Source organism: Carassius auratus, unplaced genomic scaffold (assembly GCF_003368295.1).
Source record: "Carassius auratus strain Wakin unplaced genomic scaffold, ASM336829v1 scaf_tig00009243, whole genome shotgun sequence".
Lineage (NCBI taxonomy): Eukaryota > Metazoa > Chordata > Actinopteri > Cypriniformes > Cyprinidae > Carassius > Carassius auratus.
In genome coordinates this window covers 77501-101842 of record NW_020524018.1, presented here as the reverse complement: position 1 = coordinate 101842, position 24342 = coordinate 77501, and the positions used below count along the sequence as shown (strand labels likewise).

The 24342-nt window shown below is 36.7% G+C and overlaps 3 protein-coding genes across 4 annotated transcripts in view; 1 reads left to right on the top strand and 2 right to left on the bottom strand.

Annotated features, from left to right (window-relative positions):
- Positions 1-1577: 1577 nt before the first annotated feature.
- Positions 1578-4896, bottom strand: LOC113072514 (anaphase-promoting complex subunit 10-like). Its single transcript, XM_026245505.1, has 5 exons — positions 4743-4896; positions 4155-4274; positions 3963-4053; positions 3143-3263; positions 1578-1964 (listed from the first exon to the last, which is right to left on the bottom strand). The coding sequence occupies exons 2-5, from the start codon at positions 4267-4269 to the stop codon at positions 1734-1736; spliced, it is 558 nt and encodes a 185-aa protein (XP_026101290.1). The 5' UTR covers positions 4270-4274; positions 4743-4896; the 3' UTR covers positions 1578-1733.
- Positions 4897-4926: 30 nt separating this feature from the next.
- Positions 4927-16073, top strand: LOC113072513 (ATP-binding cassette sub-family E member 1). Of its 2 annotated transcripts, none has more exons than XM_026245503.1 (18): positions 4927-5060; positions 7868-8019; positions 8093-8178; positions 8295-8392; positions 8483-8600; positions 8718-8855; positions 8934-9003; positions 9079-9175; positions 10324-10413; positions 10486-10607; positions 10888-11109; positions 11190-11249; positions 12683-12741; positions 12815-12925; positions 13961-14103; positions 14193-14315; positions 14451-14562; positions 15493-16073. In XM_026245503.1, the coding sequence occupies exons 2-18, from the start codon at positions 7917-7919 to the stop codon at positions 15538-15540; spliced, it is 1800 nt and encodes a 599-aa protein (XP_026101288.1). In that variant the 5' UTR covers positions 4927-5060; positions 7868-7916; the 3' UTR covers positions 15541-16073. The 2 variants fall into 2 exon arrangements, with proteins under 2 accessions (XP_026101288.1, XP_026101289.1); XM_026245504.1 differs by lacking the exon at positions 4927-5060 and adding an exon at positions 6182-7614.
- A 156-nt stretch (positions 16074-16229) lies between these two features.
- The window catches only part of LOC113072512 (OTU domain-containing protein 4-like), a 9519-nt gene continuing 1406 nt past the window's right edge, over positions 16230-24342 (bottom strand). The window contains exons 2-19 of the mRNA XM_026245502.1: positions 24328-24342; positions 24189-24239; positions 24016-24062; positions 23308-23380; positions 23145-23226; positions 22914-23064; positions 22048-22105; positions 21808-21931; positions 21655-21719; positions 21245-21339; positions 20903-21021; positions 20570-20820; positions 20402-20486; positions 20104-20159; positions 18674-19547; positions 18375-18551; positions 18155-18195; positions 16230-18066 (exon numbers count right to left, since the gene is read on the bottom strand). The exon at positions 24328-24342 is cut by the window's right edge and continues 69 nt beyond it. Of these exons, the coding sequence (XP_026101287.1) occupies positions 16960-18066; positions 18155-18195; positions 18375-18551; positions 18674-19547; positions 20104-20159; positions 20402-20486; positions 20570-20820; positions 20903-21021; positions 21245-21339; positions 21655-21719; positions 21808-21931; positions 22048-22105; positions 22914-23064; positions 23145-23226; positions 23308-23380; positions 24016-24062; positions 24189-24239; positions 24328-24342 (3471 nt within the window). The 3' untranslated portion in view covers positions 16230-16959. The remainder of the gene's footprint in view (positions 18067-18154; positions 18196-18374; positions 18552-18673; positions 19548-20103; positions 20160-20401; positions 20487-20569; positions 20821-20902; positions 21022-21244; positions 21340-21654; positions 21720-21807; positions 21932-22047; positions 22106-22913; positions 23065-23144; positions 23227-23307; positions 23381-24015; positions 24063-24188; positions 24240-24327) is intronic.

Sequence of the window (24342 nt, the reverse complement as noted above, 5' to 3'; positions counted from 1 at the left end):
CAATGAAATAATCAAAAAAATAAAATAAAAATGCAGTAAATTTGTATATAATGAAAAAATGGCACTGCATGTGTAAAACAAACAGATTGAAGATACAAATCTTAAACAAAGCTGAATTTTGTGCTTCTCTAACAAAACGTCTGAATGTTTAAATGTGAACTACAAGTACTTCATGCAAGAAGTGCTTTATAAATCCTGCACTTTTGGTCAAAAATGTAATGTCATTATACATTATGTTAATAATGATAATGAAAGCAGTCCAATATTTCCTATCTGATAACTTATCTAAACATGCTCGTCGATACTTATATGCGAATAAGTGTCTCAAACTACACTTTTTCATGCATGATGTTTGAATATTAAAATGTCAGCTACAAGTACTACATCATACATTATAAATCCTAGACTTTTAATCCAAAAGTGTTATTCCATTAATTATGATAGTATGATTAGATATCCATTTCTTACCGGCTTGAACAGTTTGACTGTTTACATGTAAACTACAAGTAGCTACATCTTACATTATAACTCCTACACTTTGAACCCAGCAATGGTATTCAAGTACTAATCCCAATAAAAGAGATCTATATTCCTTAACTAATACAGTCTTTATATGCTTGTCGATATTTACATGCAAATAATTGTCTCAAGCTACACTTTTTCATGCATGTTTGAATGTTAAATTGTTAGCTACAAGTACTACATCTTACATTATAAATCCTAGACTTTGAACCCAACAATGGTATTCAGTAACTAATCCTAATGAAAGGAGATCTATATTCCTTACCTAACACAGTCTTTTTATGCTTGTCGATATTTACAAACTACTAAGGGTCTCAGATTAAACTTTTGAATGCATATTAAAATGTTCTGGACGCAAGAAGTGCCATATTGAGCATCATAGAATTGAATCTTTAAAAATTTGTCAAAACCTAGCCCTAAGTCTTGTTATAAATTCTATAATTTTACCCCAAAATATTATTTTATTAATTACGATAATAAAAGTATATCTCAATTCCTTATCTAATAGATTTGCTTAATTTTTTTTTATGTGAACTACAAGTACTACATTACATCTTAACATTATAAGTCTTATACTTTGAACCAAAACATTTTATTCAATTACTAAGGATAATAAAGGATGGATGTTCTTACATTACGGATCATCTAAATGTGCTTGTTTATATTTACATGCTAATAATTGTCCAAATTTTAAATGCTTAAAAATGAACTACAAGTAATAAATGCAAGTCTTGACATATTATACATAAAAAAATCATACATTTTTAACCCAAATATATTATAATAATGATAATAAAATCAGATCTCTAATTCTCACCTGGTTGAATATGTTTGGATGTTTAAATAAGAATATTTATGTCTGTATCTGTATGGCATTAAGTTCACAAACTTGTTATTCCTCAAAAGGGATCTTTGTAGCAACCTGATAAAAATCTGTCCATGTTTTTGCAAAGCTGTGTAGAATAGCGTGCAATTAAAGCGATTTGTACACACAACTGAATAAAGTAAGCTAAACCGATCCATCCTGCTGTAATAAAGCATCAAGAGACAAATGATTTCTTAATTTAAACAAAAACAACATTTATTTCCTGTAGATTTGCATTTACATAAACTGAACTTCGAACTGTTCTCTTTACAAAACACATTTAAGAACATCTGAAAGCTTTTAATTCTAGAACAGTCTTACGAGAAGGTAAAAATTTAAGCGGGGGTCATCTGATGGTGCGATACATCATGAAGTCTACAGTGGTGCATCGTGGGAATTTTCCGATGGAGCTCTCCTCCACAGGCGTGTAGACTTTGATCTGCCGCATGTGTGTGTCCCGTCCGTTCTGGTGGTTGGCCAACACGGCGATCTGGATCATGAAGGTCCTGATGGGATTGTTCACCAGATCCAACAGAGGGATGTGAATCCAGCCGCTCGGCTCCACCATCTCCAGCTGCTGCTCTCACACACAAACAATGCTCACGTCACCATGAAAGGATTTAATTTGTAGAAATGCATATTCTGCTTATTATATGATTTCTTAACAAATGAATCAGTAAATTGACATTTAATATTAGCAACAACATTTTGTCTTAAGTGTCAATTTCTTTGAAATTTCGATTTATACATCATCTGAAAGCTGAATAAATACGTTCTTCCATTGATGTATGGTTTGTTATGATAGAACAATATTTGGCTGAGATGCAACTATTTGAAAATCTAGAATCTGAGGGTGCAAAAAAATCTAAATATTGAGAAAATCATCTTTAAAGTTGTCCAGATGAATTCTTAGCAATGCATATTACTATTTAAAAATTAAGTTTTGATATATTTAAGTTAGTAAATTTGCTTAATATCTTCATGGAACATTTTTCTGATTTTTGGCATGAAAGAAAAATGTATCATTTTGACCCATACAATTTATTTATTTTTTATAATTTTGACCCATACAATTTATTTATTTTTTATAATTTTGACCCATACAATTTATTTATTTTTTATAATTTTGACCCATACAATTTATTTGTTTTTTATAATTTTGACCCATACAATTTATTTATTTACTTTTGGCTATTTCAACAACTATACCCCAGTGACTTAAGACTGCTTTGTGGTCCAGGGTCACATTTAAAAAAATATTTTTATTAATATATTAATAAGTTAAATATTTTAGTGTACTATAAAAACTATAAATATATTCCAAAAATAAGCCTACAAGATTTTTTCTTGAGATTATAATAATTTTCCACTTTTTTAGGACTTTAAATAAAAATTACACATACATATATATATATATATATATATATATATATATATATATATATATATATATACACACACACACAGAATAAGAAGTACATTTTTAACTATTTGTTAAAATTCTGCCAATTTCGGTTTCTATTAGTTTTAGTTTTTTTTAAATGTCTACTGTTTTAATAATCTTATTTCAATTATAATCTTAATAAAATTAAATAAGTTTTTTTTATTCATTTTTTTTTGGTTCTAGATATTAAAATATGATATAAAATATTTTATATGTTTAAAAAAAATCATTACATAAAAGTAATGGACCATGAAATGTCACAAACGACCAATCAGCATCAAGTATTTGAGTTCATAGGTCATGACTCTTACCCGAATCTCCTGCAGGTTGTGGAAGTTATTTCCAACTCTGACCGAGATCTTGCTGGGAGTGTAGCTCTCATCCGATTTATAATCAGCATAAATACACAGCATTTTAACCGTTGTTTTCCTCCTAACAGAACACAACAGAGACAAAACATTGTCTAATTCAAATACATTTAGTCATTTAGTAGATGCTTTTATACAAAGTGACTTACAAATGAGGAGAACATTACAAGCAATCAGACCAACGATAGAGCAACAGTATCAGTTAGTCTAGCACAGAACACATAGCAAGGATTTTTTATACAATAGAATAGAATAGGTAAGCCCTAGATTTAGTTCATCATGTGCTGGCGATATACTAATTATATGGTTATTATTATAAATATGATATAACAACCAAGTTTAATAATAATCAATCATAGGTACACATAAACAACCTGTGTAGTACTTTAGTAAAGTACTTAAAAATATATCTATTAATCAGTGAATTTTCATGGCCTTTAGAAATAACTTATAACTGAATAAAAACTATAATTCAGACACAGAAACTAAGTTAAATATTTTAGTGTTCTATAAATACTACAAATATATTCAAAAAATAAAACTACGTGATTTTTCCTTGAACTTTTCTACGACTTTAAATTTAAATTAAGGTAAAAATATCTGTGACCCTGGACCACAAACCATTTTTCGAAATTGATGAATAAATAAGCTGAATAAATAAGCTTTCCACTGATGTATGGTTTGTTATGATAGAACAATATTTGTCAGTGTTTATGAGTTCATTGGGTCAGTCGGCTCATAGAGGGGCTCATGGTGTCTCTACCTGAACTGAATGTTCACTAGATGTGGCTGAGAGCCGTCGGACTGCCAGTACGTCTCCAGATTATCGTCCCTCAGCTGGTCGACTCCGAACCCTTCACACAGAAACCGAACGAATGAATTAATACGTAAACAGAGGAACACTAAAGGTGCATTAAACCAGATGATCAAAAACAGAGATTAATAAGACACACACCTGGCTTGCATGAGGACAGCGACCACACGGCTTGTGATCCGATCTCTCGGACGGTCCCTGTGCGCTCCAGCTGCTTGGGATCTGTCCCCGGGGGGGTCTTAGCGGCCGTTGCCATGGTTACTGAGGAGTGGAAATGAAGACAGACAGAAGGGATGGAATTAAACAACACCCACAGACAGTTTACAGACACATTTTACATAAATGTGGAACTTTCACTTAGAAAAAAGCATGATTACAAAACACTAAAACTATGGTATTCATATTTTGAGATTAATTTTTAAAATGTTATTTTACACATAATATATATATATATATATATATATATATATATATATATATATATATATAAGCAAATGAAAAGCATATTAATTGCAAGTAAAGCGTCAACTTCAATGTTTCAGATAACTACTGTAAAAATAAAATGTTAAAATAAGAGTGTAATAATTTCATACTGGCATGACAAATATATCTGACCAAATAATTAACACGTTAAAATGTAAACAGGGCTAGAAAATTTTATTTTACAAACGCTCAAGCAGCAAACCGTGCCTTTTATCTTTAAAGCGAAACAAAGTCGCAGCCACTCACCGGCACTCACTGAAAAACACTCACACAGCAGTGTCTCCTCCTTCAGTTTCCACAACTAACATAAACTAAGGATCATTTTCTCAAAAAGGATAAATTATGGTCGTGGACACCCAAATGCTGTTTGCATTTGCCCGGCATTGGCGCGCTCTGAATACGTCGTCAGGTTTTCGATCGCGTCGCGTCCCTTCTGCGTCACGCGTTCTGGCGCCATCTCTGCGGTGCGCGCCGGAGCAGCACGCGCTGCTCGTCTCTTCACACAGAAAGAAGACACTCTCCGCTTATTAACGCGTTATACTGCGCTATTACCATCAGCGGGAGGTGAGCGGTGTTTTATTGGTATATTATAACAATTAAACAGACGCTGATAGGTATTTTGACAGACATTAAGCACATCGTCGTCGCCCTGCACGCGAGGCCTTTTCTGTCTCCCTTTAAATGCCCCCGGTTTCCACTAACATCAAACGAACGTCATTCTTAAACAAAGTGTTTTTATAACCGAGCAGATGTTTGAAAGATCGATTGAAATAATGTTTTGGTTTTGGAGTGAAATTTATGTGGGAAGGTCTCTGATGTAAATTCTTGCGTCATCGTTATTCCCTCAGGCGCGCGCGTTTGAGTCACGACTTGCGCGCGCGCGCACTGGTTTCACGTGTTCGATATGATTAAATCTTTCAATCTGGAATTATTAAACTGTTGCTATTATTTTCACAGTGTTAAAACAATGGTCTGTTAGGGAGTGGTCTGATCCAATTGTTTCAGAAATCTGTGGTTTATTGATTATTAAAGTGGTCTGGCGACTGAAAGGTTGCAGGTTCGAATCTCATTTAAAGGTCTGTGGACTATCACTGTTTCTTGAGTGCTTAAGACAGTTAAAAACTCTGTTCAGATAACAGCTGTTTCCATTATATCTGGTCGTTTGAATGAGTCCATGTCTGTAAACGAGTGATAAGCTGATTTTAATGGAAGTTGCTAGGTTGTCCAGAATAGTTGCTAGGTGGTTTCTTACAGGCTCAAGTGGAAAAAGTCCACCCTTTTTGAGACTGTTTTGCTCTGTATTGCATTATTAGGAGCACTGTATTATACTGAAGATGAAGGCATGCAGTGATTTGTCATATAATAATGCAAAATGTGATACAATAATGCTTCAAGTGTGTATAATTATATTTAAACGCTGAAAATGTTTTCTTTCTTTTTTTTGCACTATATTATAATTTGTACATTTTGCCATACGTAGATAATTTCATTATATCGTGCAAGTCTGATTATTAACTTGTGGGAATTGTATCATTGATCTTTTTTTTCATGATTAGTAAGACTGCATGATATTAAAGAAATGTGCAGTTTGTTAATGCAATACAATAATGCTTTAAATGTGTTTAATTATGTATAAATGTAATTAAAACATAATGATATAACGTTCATACATTTCTTGTTTTTTTGGCAGTGAATCTTGGACAGCATGACTTAAATCTACATGTATTAAAATCCAAATGATCCAATTGATTAAAACTATTACTAATCTGTTAAATCTATAAACATTATTCAGCTAATGCAAGCAGTTGTGATATGCATATTGCGGTTTGTACATTTGCTAGATTTGAGGATGCAATGCATTTGTCTTAGAGGACGTTCACATGTCGTGCCTAAAACGTGGCTTTTAAAACCCTTGCTGTTACTCTGCGACAAGATTTATCTACGAAGAAAAGTAAAAAAAAATGCTGCAGTGTTTGGGTGCACTCCATTCTTCAAAAACACAAAAACCAGCCGATACAGGAGCTCTGTCTGGACAACATGAGGTTTTAAAGTTTATTTCAGAGTGGACACGGACCTGATTCATTATATTTTAAGAAAACGAATTATCTAAGGTAAACGAATCTGTAACATACTGCTTAATAAACGAAATCTTTGCATTTTAATACAACTTGCCTCATTGCCTTATTTTTGTATTTTAAATCATTGATCAGTTCAGTTGTTTTAGAAACATTCAAATGTGTTAATCAACATTGTAGTTGTTAATTAAAAAGTTGTATTTATATATCAGAATAATAATTAGGCTAAAGGTATGAGCTAGACCAGTGGTTCTCAAACTGGGGTACTGCGAACTGAATTCTGAGTTTTGGCATTCATTTAATTCTACTTCAACTTACATGTGCATTAAAACCGAACATGTATTCCTGACAACAGCAAAATACCGCTTCTAATGTAAAAACTGTTAAATGGGAGTGAATAAACAGTCAGATACATGATATCCAATCCGCTCACCTCATCTTTTGTGGTCAAAACTGCCTGCATCCACACAAGCAGCGTGCATATGATGTAAATCCTGCTACTGTTCAATGCATCGTTAACGTAGATCTACACTTAACAGCATGAAGAGCAAATATTGATACGGACTGAGACTCTCTTAGACTCAATGCGTGTTATTGTTTGCATGTTTATTGAGATACAAGCAAGCATGCAAATTTCCCTGAACATCCAAACGATGGCAGATGTGCCATTCATTTTTACATAACTTCAGAATATTGTCATGTTTGTTCTATTTTACAATAAAATAATACTTTAGTTCCAACGAATTTTAAAGTGCAACTCCAAGTAACATACAGCGGTGCTTCAACAGTGAACAAATCTTGTGGAGAGTCAGTGATTAATTAACATTACAGCAGCATTTTGCTTCGTTACTAGTTCCTCATAGTCTTGAGGTTCACTTAGAAAGCTCTTCTGGAGTTCAGAGAGGTCTGGCTCTGTCCTTCTCTTCCTCTTTCCCTCTGAGGGACATCTAGAGACCGGCGTGACTCTGACAGGTGTAGACTGGATGTTTGCTGATGCTGCTGGTCGATGCCAGGGGCTCGGCTCTACAGGAAGTAGGGTCAAGGTAATGAGGCCCTAATATTGATCAAAAAAGTCATGCATTTAGGAACGGCTAGCATAACTGATACACCAGTTAATAAACATTCATGTATAAACAGTATCATGCTTACCAGTTATTGAATGCATGTGTGTCCCATGCATCGTTCCTCAAAATAATGAGGGCTTGACATGAAATAAACATCAGGAAATCCCTGGACCGCAATGATACACTTGCTTATATGTGAATGGCCCCTAATTTTAAATCTCTCTTATTCTAGTGAGGTCTAGACCTCTGTTCCTGTAGATCTGCGTCATCAAACCAGCCAAATGGCCGACAAGAACACCAGAATCGCTATCGTGAACCACGACAAGTGCAAGCCCAAGAAATGTCGTCAGGAGTGCAAGAAGAGCTGTCCGGTGGTGCGCATGGGTAAGGATCGCCCGCTGCATTCGCCCGGTGTCGGTGCAGGGTTTGGGTATCATTCGTGTGTTTTTTGTCGCAGGTAAGCTGTGCATCGAGGTCACGCCTCAGAGTAAAATCGTCTGGATCTCAGAGTCTCTCTGCATCGGATGTGGAATCTGCATCAAGGTAATTCGTCCTGATCCTGTCTGTTCAGATTCATGTATGTATTCAACAAAAACTGACTGTCTCTAAACTGACATTTTCCTAGTTTATCATAGATTTAATTATTCTGTTTCATTAAGAAATGCCCATTTGGAGCTCTGTCGATCGTGAACCTGCCAAGCAACCTGGAGAAGGAAACCACACACAGATACTGTGCCAACTCCTTCAAGCTCCACAGGTATAAACTGAGTCTTCAGCACTTTAGTCTTGCTTCAGTGTGTTGTGGAGTTGATCTGAGTGTGTGTGTGTGTGTGTATGTGTGGGTCAGGTTGCCCATCCCTCGTCCAGGTGAAGTGCTGGGGCTCGTGGGTACTAACGGCATCGGGAAATCCACGGCCCTCAAAATCCTGGCGGGAAAACAGAAACCAAACCTGGGGAGATTCGATGTGAGTTTCTCTCACCCGCACAAACACACACTTCAGATCGCATCACTCTGAGATAATAGCCTTGATGCTGCGATGCCGTTAAACAGTGAATACATAAACTAATGCGTGTTTTCCCAGGCTCCTCCGGACTGGCAGGAGATCCTCGCATATTTCCGTGGCTCCGAGCTGCAGAACTACTTCACCAAGATCCTGGAGGACGACCTGAAGGCCATCGTTAAGCCGCAGTATGTCGATCAGATCCCCAAAACCGTTAAGGTTGGTATGAATATCTGCTGATTTGAATTCATATTTGATTTGATTGGTTGTGTTTGTAATTCTCTGTTTGTCCTGCAGGGGTCAGTAGGCTCCATCCTGAGCAGGAAGGACGACACCAAGACAGAAGAACTGGTGTGTGAACAGCTGGGTAAGTACACATGCACTTCTGTTTGTGGTTTTATTGTGTCTTGTGTCTGATGGTTCTTGTGCTGTGATTGGTCAGATCTGTTGCACTTGCGTGAGCGTAATGTTGAGGATCTGTCGGGAGGAGAGCTGCAGAGATTCGCCTGCGCAGTCGTCTGCATTCAGAGAGCTGATATGTGAGTCTTTCTGTGTTTGTGCAGTGATGGAGCCCTGAAGCATTCAGTCTTATTTATTTATCAGTTATTTTTTGTTTGTTTTTTTATTATTTAGCATTAATTAAAAAAAAATTCATTTGACTTATTTCAGTACTCAAGCTTAATCTCAGTTTATTCCATCGTAATTATCTGACGTCCTGCAGTGTTAGTTTAGAATTATTGGTATACTATTATAATACTAGTTTTTTTAGCTTTACATTTTTATATATATATTTTTCATTTTCATTTGATTAATTTTAATAATTTAATGTGCTTTTTCAGTTTTAGTGCGTCAGTTTAAATTCATTTTATTTCATTAGTGTTATTTTAGTATTGTTTATTTAATGTTGATATTTTGAGCTTGTATTTTTTTTTTTTTGCAATTATCAAATTAATTTTATTTTCAGTAATTGCATGCTTTTTTGTAATTTTTTATTTTTTTAATATATTTAGCTTTAATTCTTTATTTCAGTTTTAATTATTTTACTATTTAAACTTATTTTAATTCATTGTAATGATAAATTGTTGTTTCAGTGTTATTTCCATACTGTTGTAGTATTAATATTTTTAGGTTGTATTTTCATATTTTCACATTTATATTTAGCATCCTTTTTTTTCATTTTCAATTTGACTAATTTCTTAATTTACTTAAGCTTTAATTAACTTAAGCTTAAACTCAATTTATTTCAGTGTAATTATCTAACATCCTGCAGTGTTATTTTATAGTTATTTGTACACTATTATAATATAATATAACATTTTTTAATATATATTTTCCATTTTCATTTGACTAATTTTAATCATTTAATGAGCTTTTGTCATGTGCTTTTTTATGCCAGTTTTATTAATTTTATTAGTAGTATTTAAATACTATCATAATATTTTGATCTTTTACATTATTATAATATTTCATAATATTTTGGTCTTTTACTTGTATAAATTCCATTTAAAATGTCATGTTCTTTCTTTTTTTTTTTTTTTGGTTTTCACAAATATTTATTTACCTTTTAACCTTCTGTCAGTCAGTCGCCAATGCAGCATTTCTATTTTCAATTGCAAGTTTTCCATCAAGTCTTTAGCTTTCATTGAGTGAATGAGCACTGTTTGATAGCTGTGTCTGTTCTCTCTAGCTTCATGTTCGACGAGCCGTCCAGTTACCTGGATGTGAAACAGAGGCTGAGAGCTGCCATCACCATCCGCTCCCTCATCTCTCCAGACAGGTCTGAAGCTCCTCCGATGCTCTCGTAGAGCCGCTGGTTACTCCTCGTGACAGCTCGTGTTCCTCTGTGCAGGTACATCATAGTGGTGGAGCACGACTTGAGTGTGTTGGATTACCTGTCAGACTTCATCTGCTGTCTGTACGGCGTTCCCAGCGCGTACGGTGTGGTGACCATGCCCTTCAGCGTCCGGGAAGGTGCGACCCTCTCCAAAACCTGCATGTGATGCTCTGTTTCTAAATCAGTAGGACTTCAGACCTGCTAACCTGTTTGTATTTCGGGTAGCAGGCTACACATTTCGACCTCAGACTGCGCTGGTTTGATTTGTCACTCTGTCCACGTGCAGTATTCAAACCAGCAACAGAAAAAGATGAAGAGTTCAACCAATCATGGCGCTCTATTGTCAGCTGTTGACCCTCACTCGAACCAGCTCAGAAATGTCATGTTTTTACAACAACAATCTCTTCTTTCATTCAGGAATCAATATTTTCCTGGACGGCTACGTGCCGACGGAGAACCTGCGCTTCAGGGAGACGTCTCTGGTGTTTAAAGTGGCGGAGACGGCCGCCGAGGAGGAAGTGAAGAAGATGTGCCGCTATCAGTACCCCAACATGAAGAAGAGCATGGGCGAGTTCACGCTGGGCATCACAGAAGGAGAGTTCACCGACTCGGAGATCATGGTCATGCTGGGAGAGAACGGTGAGACACGGCTCTGTGTTTAAGAAACGCTGCTGAACCTGATTGATTTATCCTCCTCTAAACCAGCTCTGCTCTTTCAGGAACTGGGAAAACCACGTTCATCAGGATGCTTGCAGGAGGCCTCAAACCAGACGGAGGAGGTAGAAATCAACACACCACTCCAGTCGATCAATTTAATCAAAGAATATACAAATGATTGAAATTCTAGATCTAATGAGAAAATTGTTTAAATTGTTATTTTTGTATCCCTGAATACATTTTCAATCAGACTGATACCAATTAAGTTCAAAAATTAAAAAAAAAGTGTTCTCGAATTTTAAAATTTGAATTTTTATTGTGGTTTCTGTTTAAAATATTAATAACTCAATTATGATATTCGCAATGAAAATAGCCAAATTTGTCGGCATGGTATTAGAAAGATATTTCGGTCACACTTTATTTTAGGGTCCAATTCTCACTATTAACTAACCACTAACTATGTCTTTTGCCTTAATTAACTCCTTATTTGCTGCTTATTAATAGTTTATAAGGTAGTTGTTAAGTTTAGGGTATTGGGTAGGATTATGGATGTAATGCATTAGATGTACTTTATAAACACTAATAAACAGCCAATATGTTAATAATAGACATGCTAATAAGAGAATTGGCCCTGTACTAAAGTGTTACCAATATTTCTTTGTCTAAGTCTTATTGTAGGTAAAATACACATTTAAAAATCAATTCTATAACTGAAATAAAAGATAAATAGAAATAAAATAACTTTTTATTTCCAAGGAAGCGCTGTAGAAAATGTACAAAAAATATGTCTTGAAGATAGATTTTTGCTTTTTTGTCTTGCTTTAAATATTTTAATGTTTCAAATTTTAATAACTAAGTGTATGAGTGTGTGTGTGTGTGTGTGTGTGTGTGTTTATATATATATACATATATTTCACTTTAATTTATTTCAGTAATAATAATTTTGGAATTTCAGTTAAATCTTACAGTTAGTTGACAAGGCAACATTTTAAAATAAATGTATTTATTTAAAATAAATTAAAATAAATGGAGATAAATCTTTAATATTTTATTTCAGCTCTATTTGAAATGTAATGTTATTATTATTATAACTGTTTTCCATTAGTGTTACACCTTTTAAAACCGTTGGAATTTAAATACTTTGGAAATGTGTATATTTTCAGTTTTTAATGTCTTTTAAGTTTTAGTAATTTTATGTGCTTTTGTCATGTATAAGTCTTAAGTCAATTATAAAACAACTTGTATAAATAAATGTAGGATTGAGGAAAGCGTCCTAAACAAATATTTTTAAGAAAAAATTAATTTTAGCATTTTAGCCTTGTTTTAAATGTTTGTATATTTTAAATTTTAATAACTCTGATATGATTTACATAATGACAATAGACATTGCATTAATTTTCTTTCTTTAATCTGCTATTAAAGCAAAGAATAATAATTACTAATAGTTATGATTTGTTTCTCTTCTGAGAAGTCAAAATACAGTTTGGGACATGTATCTCACAAGGAAAGCATTAGACAGGTTAGTTGATTGTGCTCTTCTGTGTGTGTTTCTCAGGTGAGGTGCCCATCCTGAACGTGAGCTACAAGCCACAGAAGATCAGCCCCAAGTTCAAAGTGAGTCTGAGCTCTGTCGCTGCATGATAATCATCAGTGTGCAGGAGTGGTGATGTTCGGTGTGTGTTTCCAGGGCAGTGTTCGAGCCCTGCTGCACGAGAAGATCAGAGACGCGTACACACACCCTCAGTTCGTCACGGACGTAATGAAGCCCATGCAGATCGAAAGCATCATCGACCAGGACGTGAGTTATTCTGGTGTCCTTTACTATTCAGGAGTGGAATGAGTCGCTCGTTTAGCTTTTAATCATTTATCACCACATTGCAATGTAATATTTAAAGTAGGAAGTATGTTCATGTATGTAATGTGTTTGCTTTCAAGTTGTGTGCTATAATAAACAGTCTAAAGGATGAATCTAGGAAAAGCCTTTACATTAAAACAAGGAAATGAATTGAATCTCATTGATTGAATTGTGCTCAATTTGCAAAACGTCCTCAGTTATTTTTTTTTTTATGTTTTGCTGTGTGTATGAGTGTACATGTATATGTATATGTGTTATACATACATATATATATATATATATATATATATATATATATATATATATATATATATATAATTTCACTTTAGTTTATTGGATTTCCAATTTCAATTGGAGTTTTGACAAGGCAACATTTTTAAATAAATTTAAGTCTTTAATATTTTATTTCAGCTCTATTTGAAATTGCTATTATTATTTTTTGACTGTTTTTGATTAGTGTTACACAACAGTTGGAGAATTAAATTTTTTGGAAATGTGTATATTTTCAGTCTTTAATTTAATTTGCAGATTTAGTTATTTTATGTGTTTTTGTAATTTAATAGTTCTTTTTATTATTTTATTTTAGAACTTAAACGCTCTCAGTACTATTATAGCATTTATCAAAATATTCTTTTTTTATTTTATTAATTTTTTTTTATTTAGTATATATATTTTTTTTTTAGTTTTAGAACTTCAAAACCATATATTATTATCAATTCTTTTTTTTTCATAATTTTTCTTTTCTTTTTCTTTTCTTTTTTGCAATTTCGTGTTCTTGCCATTTTTGTAATTCTTCCATTTGATTTTTTTTTTTTTTTTACTTTTTTTTCTTCTAATTTTAGAACTTTTTCTCATTTGAAAAATAAGTTTGTGTTTTTTTTTTTTTTTTATGTATTTTTTTTTTTACATCTCTTAAGTACATGACACAGTTTGCTTGACTCTCACGTGCTCATTCAAACCCACCGGTTGTGTCTGTAGGTCCAGAATCTGTCTGGTGGTGAGCTGCAGCGTGTGGCTCTGGCTCTGTGTTTAGGAAAGCCTGCGGACGTGTATCTGATCGACGAGCCGTCAGCGTATCTGGACTCCGAGCAGCGTCTGATGGCTGCCAGGGTCATCAAACGGTAGCATCTACAACACTTTCATGGCTGTTTCATCGGTTCGATGCACTCAATGCTTATTTCACAGATTCCTTCCTTTATATGCCATGCAGATTCATCCTTCACGCCAAGAAGACAGCGTTTGTGGTGGAGCACGACTTCATCATGGCCACTTATCTGGCGGACCGAGTCATCGTCTTCGATGGGATTCCATCCAGAAACACTAACGCCAATGCGTACGTACTTCATTTGCTCTGATAACGTCTGTATTGAATATACACAAGTTCCCTTAAATGTGTAAATGGAAGTGTTCAGTGTTTCAGATATTCAGTCATAACGCAATGTTCATGCTGAAATGTGTTTGTCATCAGTCCACAGAACCTGCTGGCTGGCATGAATAAGTTTTTAGCGCAGCTGGAGATCACGTTCAGAAGAGACCCAAACAACTTCAGACCAAGAATTAACAAACTCAATTCCATTAAGGTACACATTCACATTTAAATAACTCTTTACAAATTACACTGGGCAGATCGTTTTCTACGGATATCGTTTATTAGTATTGTTACAATAATGTTTTTATGCAGATTTTGAACTAGTTTTATTTTTATATAGTGTTTTTATTTCAAGTTTTTAGTGGTTTGTTGTGTTTTTGGCATATTGTGTTTTTTTATGTGCATATAGTTTTTATTCAACTAAATGAAAATTAGACATTTTCCTTTGCAACTAGCTGAAATCAAGCAAGTTTAAAATTTTTATTATCTATTATTTCTAATTTTTTATGGTTTTAGTTTTAGTTAACTACACAAATTCTGCATTTAACCCAAAATTAATTCACTTTTAAGCTGAATTGACATTACAGATTGTATTAAAGCGGCTACACAGTATTATTTCTTACGAACACCAGTAATGTCATTATTCGGCTTGATTCAGTTTACATTTAATCATTTAGCAGACACTTTTATCCAAAGCTGCTTAGAAATGGAAGCAATAAAAATCAACAAAAGAGCAATGATATGCAAGTGCTATAACAAGTCTCAGTTAGCTTAAAGCGATAGTTCACCCAAAATTGAAAACAGGTGGGATCCACCAACTTTTTGATTACCAGCAATCTTCAAAATATCTTTTGAAGCAACTCATACAAAAAAATTTCGACATTGATTTTTGGGTGAACTATCCCTTCAACATTGAAAATCCAGTGTTTTTGGATTGCAGCCATCTCAAAACTCAAGCTTCCTGGCTAGATTGCATTTTGGGCCTCGTAATATAATTTCATACATCTTTGACTTACAGAAATGCTGTCTCAATAGGCTTTTGACTCGATTGGTCTTGATGTTGTATCAAAGTGTGGCCAGTAGTAGGGTAGCTTTGTACCGGTTTATTTAAAAAAAACTGTTATTTGCTTTCTCCTTTAAGGATGTGGAACAAAAGAAGAGTGGAAACTACTTCTTCCTGGATGACTGAAGATTCCATTTCACAGAATTCCAGAAGTTTAGCTGCTCAGTATGACATCAGACCAGCAAGCACTGCACTGTGAGACTTACACGTTTGACTGAATTACCATCAGAACTTCAAACATACGACTCTGCTCCTCTCCTCAATGGTGCGATCCAACTAAGAGACTAGATGTATTCTCTGACATAAAGCCAAACTTGTGAGGAGAGGACATTATTTGAAAATAAAACCTGGAGAGACGTATGTGTCCGGATTAATTATCGTTAACAACTGCAGATCTTTCTCGTCACAAAGTGATGCGAACCAATTTACACACGCCAAACATGCAACTGTATATTTTGAATAAAATATTTTAATCATGTTACATGATGTGTTAGATTATATTAAATAATCTCATTATTGCATTCTTGTGAAGATGCAGTTAGAAGCGGTTCAATATTAAAATGCACTAGGACCAGCTACACAAAATCTGTTGTCAGTGATATTGAGTGACGCGTCTCTGCAGTGAGATTGTTTTGGAATAAACTGACTTTAAATGGAAAGTCTGCAACGGAGAAAGATGTTCTTTGGCGTCGAAACTACTTGTATGTTTACCTTTGGAAACCATATTTGACTAATTAAAATAAGGCAGAGAGACTGGTCTGGTCAAGCTATAATATATAAATACATGCAACTGAAAAAGGGAAAGGCAACAATGGTGAAAGACATTCTTAAGCTTTTATTCGTTTGGTGTTAAAACTACATCTTTGGATCAGAAATGTAATTTGTTACAGGCATTTGGCATCAACATTCATTCAGCAGACACCCTAGAACCCTGTGGAGGAGGTTGATAAGAGTGCAATAAAGGTGCAGAGAGAAACTCAACAAAAACCAAAATTTCCACACACACACACAAAAAAAAAAAGGCACTTTCCTGGCACTTTTCCGCTCATCTCCAATTATATGCTGAAACTACTATGCTCACATTGCAGCACGAGATGAATGGTTTACAAGTTTTTCAGGAAGATTCAGATTTTTGAGACTGTCTTCTGAGAACCAGTCTAAAAAAAAAACCACATTAAAGGATAAAAATTCAGTGTTTACAGGAAGTGCACATAGCTATAATACATTCAAATCAATATAAAACCATTTTTTTCCCCTTTTGCTGTGCATGTAAGGGCAGTGCAACAAGAAAACATTTACTAGATTTTATTACCAATGCAAACACACAACACACACTTACATTTTCACATGGGTTTAGCGAAATCGGAACAGGTGAAAGGTTTAATAAAGAATGTGGCGGGAGAAAAAGACAAAAAACTTAAAAACATTGGATTTACTCCTAATCAACACCATTTACCAAAACCCACACATAAACTGAAAACAACAGATTTTGTGTATCTGATATCATTGTAAACCAAAACTTAGTGTTTATACAGCATTTCAGCATCATGGGTATGGTAACTGTGCCCCTACCCTTGGGCCTGCACCTCGTCTCCCAAAATGTCTATAAGACGACTGTTCATCTGGTCTTCCACGGCCAGAATAATTTTTCTGGCCTCGGTAGCCCCTGCCTCGATATCCTCCTCTGTCATCTTGGCCACGTCTTCCTCCACCCCTGTAGGACTGGCTATAGAAGGAATGAGTTACTCTAAGATCTACATTAGGAACCTCGATCTCTTCCACTGACCACTTATCATCAGGAGAATATTGGTGAATGGAGCGAGAAGGGTCTTCTGCGATAGGACCAGCATGAAGACTCTGTGGGAAGACTCCCCCTTGTTTTCCTAAGTTCCCATTGGTTAAAGGGGTCAAGCCTACCATGTCTCCATGCAGTGGGCCATTTGGAAAAGGTTGTAAAACAGAACAAGGTCCACTATAGTGTGGAGGTTCCATTGTGGCCACTGAAATGGGAATATCTACCGGCTTGTAATCACCTGCACTCAATTGAGGTTGGCCTCCAGGAAAGCCAGCGGTCTTCTGAATGGACCCAAACTGGGGGTTTACAGACCTCTGGCCATTCCCTCGGTCCAGTGATGGAGGAACAAATGGCAAGACATCCATCCGACCATGAGGGCCGTGGTTTAGGGACTCAAGAGGCATTGGAAGTGGCATATGGTGGTATCCAATGGAAGACGGCGGATACATCTGATTCCCAGGGGGTGGATAGGGTGGTGTGGAAAAGTGCACTTGAGGGCCAGTTGGGTATGACCCAACATAGCTACTTAGACCAGAGGAAGCTGGCCAGGGCATTTGTGGCCTTGGTGGCATTGGCATTGGCATGGATACAGGTTGATCATTGTACCCTCCCAACTCCATGGGACCAACAGGAACGCTTCCAGATGCTACAGGTGCAACGGGAACATGGCTGTCCAATGAGGTGTCAGGGATGGAGCTTACATTTTGAGGAGGAGAAGGGTTTTCTGGTTGCCATGAAGTCACAGCGGGGTTAGCAGGAGCGTCTGAGGAAGGAGGTGGCCCTCTAAGGTGCATCTGATAGGCTTGGTTAAGTGCACCCAGGTATACGATGGGAGGAAACATCGGCTGAGAGTACGCCTGAGAAAATTGGGAGTACTATGTAATTCCATAAACAGTGGTCTTTAATGAAGCAATAAATGCAAAGAAGAGTTCTCAAACCATGTACCTTGACACCGAGGTTGAAGAAGAACCGGAGGACATTCATATCTGAAATAATAAGGAACTGGTTTCAAAGACTGAAATCATTATGATGAAGACAAGACTAAATAGACTTAAATAATGGGCTATATTTGAAAGTGTTTCAACATTTGACTTCTTGAATCAACAATGTTGAGGCAGAAGGGAAAGTTTATTTTATTGAAATGGATCACAAGGGTCTTTGTTACCTTGCGGAAGGTCGTCTCCTTTTTGGGAAAAGGAATAGGGGGGCAGTGGTTCCACCTCTCCCTTCTCGTTCTTGGGGAATCCTGGATAAACTGGGTCCTGAAGGAGCTGAGACCATTGGACATGAGGATAGGGGAGTTGTTGGGGTTGGGATGGAGGGTCAGGAGCAGGTGCTACACCTGATGGACAAGAGATGTTCTGTGAGTCTACTTAAAGGTCCACATTGCAACCAATTTTACTTCTGAAATAAGATGCATTTCAAACAGTGCCATGTCTGAAACTGAATTAGGATAAAACTTACTAGAGGCAGGCATGGCTGATGTTTCACAGGGTTGTGGAATTGTTTCATTGAGTGAAGACTGAGGGAAGTCTGGAAGTGGAGCTTGGGCAGGACCAGAGGAAGGAGAGATGGAGGTAGGAGGAGCATGGGGAACAAGGACTGGTGTCACAGTCGTATGAGGGTCTACAGACTTATGGGCAATTGGTGGACCACTGCTTCCATCAATGGGAAGGGTGGTAGAAGTCTGATCTGGGGCATCTAATATAGGGGCAGGAACCAGAGCTGGGGCAGAAACAGGTATTGCAGAGGCCGGTATACATGGTGGAGCGGATATAGAAGATGCTGGGACACTTTGAATGGACAGGGCTGGTTCTACAGAGGCACATGGGACTAAGCCAGAAGCGGCCAGAGTAGTTTGAGTTGGGATAGCAGGAGCTACTTCCACAGGGGTGATTTGAGATGTTGTTTGTGTAGGCTGGGAATTAAGATCAGGCGTTGGGATCACTAGGGTAGGCACTGGTATAGCTTGTGATAAGGGTTGGGAAGATTTTGGAGGAGGAATAGATTGAATACTAGCAGGGGTGCTATCAGAGACTGCTCCTGCCACAGAGATGGACTGTGAAGGGGCTGGAGTGGACACCGGGGCAAATTGACTGTTGTCTGGGCTTCGAGCAGGGGTAGTTTTGGGTGGGACAGGGGTCTTTTTAATTGCCCCGGGAGCAGACCGATTAGGAGCGGGGACTTTAACAGATTCAGATTGAGATGGGGCTGTTTTGGGGTCAGATGTGACAATGACAGCAGTAGGTGGAGAAGGAGAGGCAGGGGTGGGTTTCTCCTGTACTTTCTCTTTTATTGTTGAAGAAGGTTTCTGCCGTGGCTCCTCATTAACCTTTATCTAGAATAGAGTATAAACCAATGGCTGGTAAGTTCAACACAACTTAGATGAGGGATCCTTAAATCTGGCCCACAAGATCCACTTTCCTACAGAATGGAGTTCAAACCTTAATCAAACACACTTGAGCATGCTATTCAACGTCTTCATGGTAGCGGGGGTTTGATTAGTGTTGGAGCTAAACTCTGGAGCGCATTGGTCCTCCAGGACAAGATTTGAGGAACCCTGACTTATATTAACAGGGAAGGGATAAGATACATTGCATGAGTTCTCAACTTTCCCACACTTTCCTGCGGAGTTTAGCCCCAACCTTGATCGAACTCACCTGCCTGTACCTTTCCACTAAACCTGAAGAACTTGATTAGCTGGTTCAGGTGTATTTGATTAGGTTTGGGTTGAAGCTAAACTCTACAAGAAAGTGGACCTAGAGGTCCAGAATTGAGAAACGCTGATATATTGCCATGCATTTGGATAAAGTGTTGCCCTTCAGCAACAGGATAAGACGCCTCTGGTCTACAATTTAAATAAAGACAAGTCTGAATCGGTTTAGTTGACTCACCCCATGTTTTTCTTCAGTGGCAATCTTCTGTCTCTGGACAGGCCTCTGGGGTGTTTCTGAAAGCCAAAAAACTAAAACTTCAGGATGATTATACATGAATAAAAATGTCATTAGAATAAACTATTCACATAAAGTCATTCTTCATAATTTGGTGGAAAATGGCCATTAAGTATTAAGCATACATTATAAAAACGCAAACCAGTCAAGGTACTCGACGTTAGTCGTAAGCTCAAAATTTCTTCAGCCTACAATGTTGTTGAATCTGGACATAAAGGGGCGGAGCTCCACCACTGCTCACCTGTCTCGGAGACATGCTCCTTTTGGTCCTTCTTCCGGGAGGCTCTCTTTTCCCCTCCTTTCTTTATGACTTCACTAGCAGTGGCCTGAATTCAAAAGAAACATGCATTTGTATCTCTGTTATCAAAAGTGAAGTACTGGTGCACTTTTCGATTATAAATGGCATCACCGTTTGGGAGCTTGTTCCCAGTAAGGGGAAGTTGTGCTCATCTTTGTGCAGAAGCTCCAAAATAACGCTTTCCTCTTTCTCCTCCGGAAGCACACACACAGGACTGTTGCACTGATCGGACCGTCTGAACTTATTTCTTGTGTCATCCGGGGTGGCCTGCGGAGGCCAGGAGTGTTGCTTATGCACACGGCTGCTGGGTGCCAACTGAGACGGCGTTTTGTTTGACCTCCGACTTCCTCTGCTTTCCCATTCTGCATAGAGAATCAGATGCGAACACTGAGCATGTGCGAGTTTAGATCAGCCGAATTGGTGTATGATTCGGAAAGAACGTACCAGAGGATGTCTGAGGGCTGTTGTTTCCTGCACCATGTATTTTACTCTTTTCTGCTACTGGCTGCCATGACTGAGTCTCTTCAGATGGAAGACGCAAACTCAACAACGGCACAGTTTCTCTAAACACACAAGCAAGAGCGTTAAATGTATTATGAATTACATACTGCATATTTTAATATGTTAAACGAATGCATTAGGCCACACTGACATTCCCTGTATACAGAAAGTTAACATACAATGCGCAGTGTACAAACTGCATACCGCTTTTTTTTTTAAAAAACAGTAATTGGTAGAGTCTATGAAAACATCTACACATATGCACAAAATCATTAAAACACATACTGCTTGTTGAGTTCTCCAATAAATACAGTGACTGGGCCATTGTCAGGACTGACTTCCTGTACGTAAGCGTTATAAAAGTGATTATTCAGCTGCACCTGAGAAAGATCAACAAGAGAACAATATCAATACACATAATAATACATTTCATTTGGATAGTATTTTCATGAACTCTAACTGAACAAAAATATCCAGTAATTAAAAAAAAAAACAAATGCACAAAATTGTAAGCATCAAATTAATGAAAAAAGTTACTGGAAAATGGCAATAAATAGTAAAATACTGTTCAAAAGTTTGTGGCTGAAAGATCCCAATTTTTTTTACGATAATGTACCTGTATTAATCAAATGCAACTTTATAAATCAAGTCTTTAAGTTCTTAAAAATCTACAAATGTCAGCACCTACTGCTTACCTTGCACTTATCTCCAACAGAATACTGCATTCCTGCGGCCATGCAGAAATCCCGCTGCTGCTGAACTAAATACACACATAGTTATTAAAATATATTTTTCAAACAAAATATGAACTACATTTCCAAACAGTAACAAAAAAGTAGATGAAGTACGTCGTTTAGAACGGAGCCACACGTCATACTCCACGTTCCTGTAGAGGGCGGGGTTTAAGGACCTCTGCACCTTAGTGGAGAGATGGCCACGCCCCCTTCCTCGAGACTGGCCCCTCCCACGACCCTGAAGTGCAGAGATAGTTTTGTTACCACAATATATCAAGAGTTTCATCAAAAATACAGAAACAAAGTGATTTCAATCTTTAAGAAAGAGATAATAGAATAGAGAGAGAAAACCACCCTCTGCGGCGGTCTGACGTTCTTCCCATTGGAAGGCTTTTCTCTGGCTTCACTCGACCTGGAAAGACCAAAACATCGAGTTACATTAAAGTCATACATAGCAGAATTCAAAAGGAATAGTACTGACAATTTACTGAAAATGTACATATTTGGAGAAATTTAGCATGACATCAATGGATCCTCTGCAGTGAATGGGTGCCGTCAGAATGAGAATCCTGATAAAAACATCACAATAATCCACAGCACTCCAATCCATCAATTAACATCTTGAGAAGCTGAAAGCTGTGTGTTTGTAACAAACAAATCCACCGTTAAGATGTTTATACTGTAACTTCCAAATGTTGGTTCTGAGTAAAAAGAGCAAAAAAAAACAAAAACAAATATGTGGCTGGATTTTGATGCGAGTGACAACAGGAGATGGACTTTTTACAAATTATTATGAATTATAGACTCATATTTTATCCAGAAGTGATGGTTTAAAATGAAAGCATGTTAATGATGGATTTGTTTTTGACTTCAGAAGATGTTTACTGGTGGACTTGAGTGGTGTGGATCACTTGTGGATTATTGTGATGTTTTAGCAGCTGTTTGGACTCTTATTCTGACGGCAGCCATTCACATCCATTGGTGACTACGTGATGTAATGCAGCATTTCTCCAAACCTGATGAAGAAACACACTCATCTACATCTCGGATGGCCTGAGAGTGAGCCAATTTCCAGCAAATTCTTTATATTTTACTACTTCTTTAATCAAAGCAGGATTTGATTTCATCCAATGGGATCGACTAGATCATAAAACATTATACAATATTGCACTAATGATACTATAAGAGAAAATGTCTCGTGCACGCATGCAAATCCATACCAGAACTCATCTTCTTCCAAGTCAGACTCTTCACTGCTCTTACATTCCTCTGAATCCAGTTTATCTCGTCCTTTTACTCCTCTCATACACGAACCTAAAGCACTGCGTTCAACGCCACACACTCGATCATACAGCAGCTCATACAGGATCGCTAGAGATGGAGAGATGGTTTAATGTAATTCCGAAAGCATAAAGCTGCATTACATCGTTAAATAACGTAGAAGCGCTCACATTGACACACAGCAGCACTTTTCTCAAAAGATTGTGGGTAAACACTGTCATAATGGTTTCCGTTGAGAAAACACAGTCGCACCTGGCAGAGAAACAGTGTTATGGAAATGAACCGATTTACATTTTAAAATCTAAAAGACTAAAAACTTGCATGAAAGTTCACCTTTTTAGTGAAGCCATACTCGGTGATGCTAACAGGGTACTGATCAGGCTCCTGGAAAATAACAAAATCATGCCTGGAAGAAAGAATTATTACACAATCTATAAAAAATGGTAACAAACTGGTAACATAAAAACACACTTTACCAAATGTTCTCATGTAGTCTTATATAGTGAGAATATGGTGAAAGAAAACGACTCTGTTTTATTCAGATGTCCAAACTGAACAATATCACTCATCACTAGATCTCTAATAATATACGTCTTCGTAAAATCAGATTTAAACGATCCAAACATATAATGCAATCCAATTAAGATTGAGAGATGACGAAATAAAAAAGATTGGTTCATGCATTGATAATCTTGTTGACGATATGATGCATTTGCATTGCACAGTTTGCAATGTAATCACTTTCCCCTCAGGATCGTCATTTATAAGAACAAGAAAACGGATTGCATGACAAATCGGAATGAGATGGGGGTTTTTTTTACTGCCAATGAATCCCATTAGTGATCGAATTTCTGTAAGTGAACGTAATGCACAACTGACCACAGCTTTTCAAAAATCAATAAAGCTTCTTCATGAAGGCCTGCCATAAAATCACTGTCCGAGTGAACGAAGTGTAATAGACACTAAAGACAGCAAACATCATCACAGTTCATATCTCAAAATATGCAGCTGAAATAGATTTTAAAAATGTAATATTCTCACTTATAGAGCTCAGCCAAAGCTGTGATCTCCACCTGTCCAACCCAGCTCTAAACAGACGGAGAGAAAAACAGAAAGGGTTTAGAAAATACTTACATTTTAAGATTGTGCAATCACAACCAAGCCAGAACTTAAGTTTATCTTTGTCAAGCTAAAGCGTGTTGGTGAGATTTTACCTGAGGATCCTGTAAATTCTCCAGGTATTTCTCAAAATTGCCTTCAATAAACTACCACACAGAGAAAAAACAAAGAAACTTTAATACACTCATCATATATGCGTGCATGTAGTCAAAATATGAGTATAAAGTCTCTCACGTGCTCAAAGTTAGA

Coding starts and splice junctions, on each gene's coding strand:
- LOC113072514 (XM_026245505.1), bottom strand. CDS start 4,269: ATGGCAACGGCCGCTAAGACCCCCCCGGGGACAGATCCCAAGCAGCTG. Junction 4,054..4,154: donor GCTGTCCTCATGCAAGCCAG/GTGTGTGTCTTA, acceptor TTCTGTGTGAAG/GGTTCGGAGTCGACCAGCTG. Junction 3,264..3,962: donor CTAGTGAACATTCAGTTCAG/GTAGAGACACCA, acceptor GTGTTCTGTTAG/GAGGAAAACAACGGTTAAAA.
- LOC113072513 (XM_026245503.1), top strand. CDS start 7,917: ATGGCCGACAAGAACACCAGAATCGCTATCGTGAACCACGACAAGTGC. Junction 12,742..12,814: donor AGATCAGCCCCAAGTTCAAA/GTGAGTCTGAGC, acceptor GTGTGTTTCCAG/GGCAGTGTTCGAGCCCTGCT. Junction 12,926..13,960: donor AAAGCATCATCGACCAGGAC/GTGAGTTATTCT, acceptor TTGTGTCTGTAG/GTCCAGAATCTGTCTGGTGG.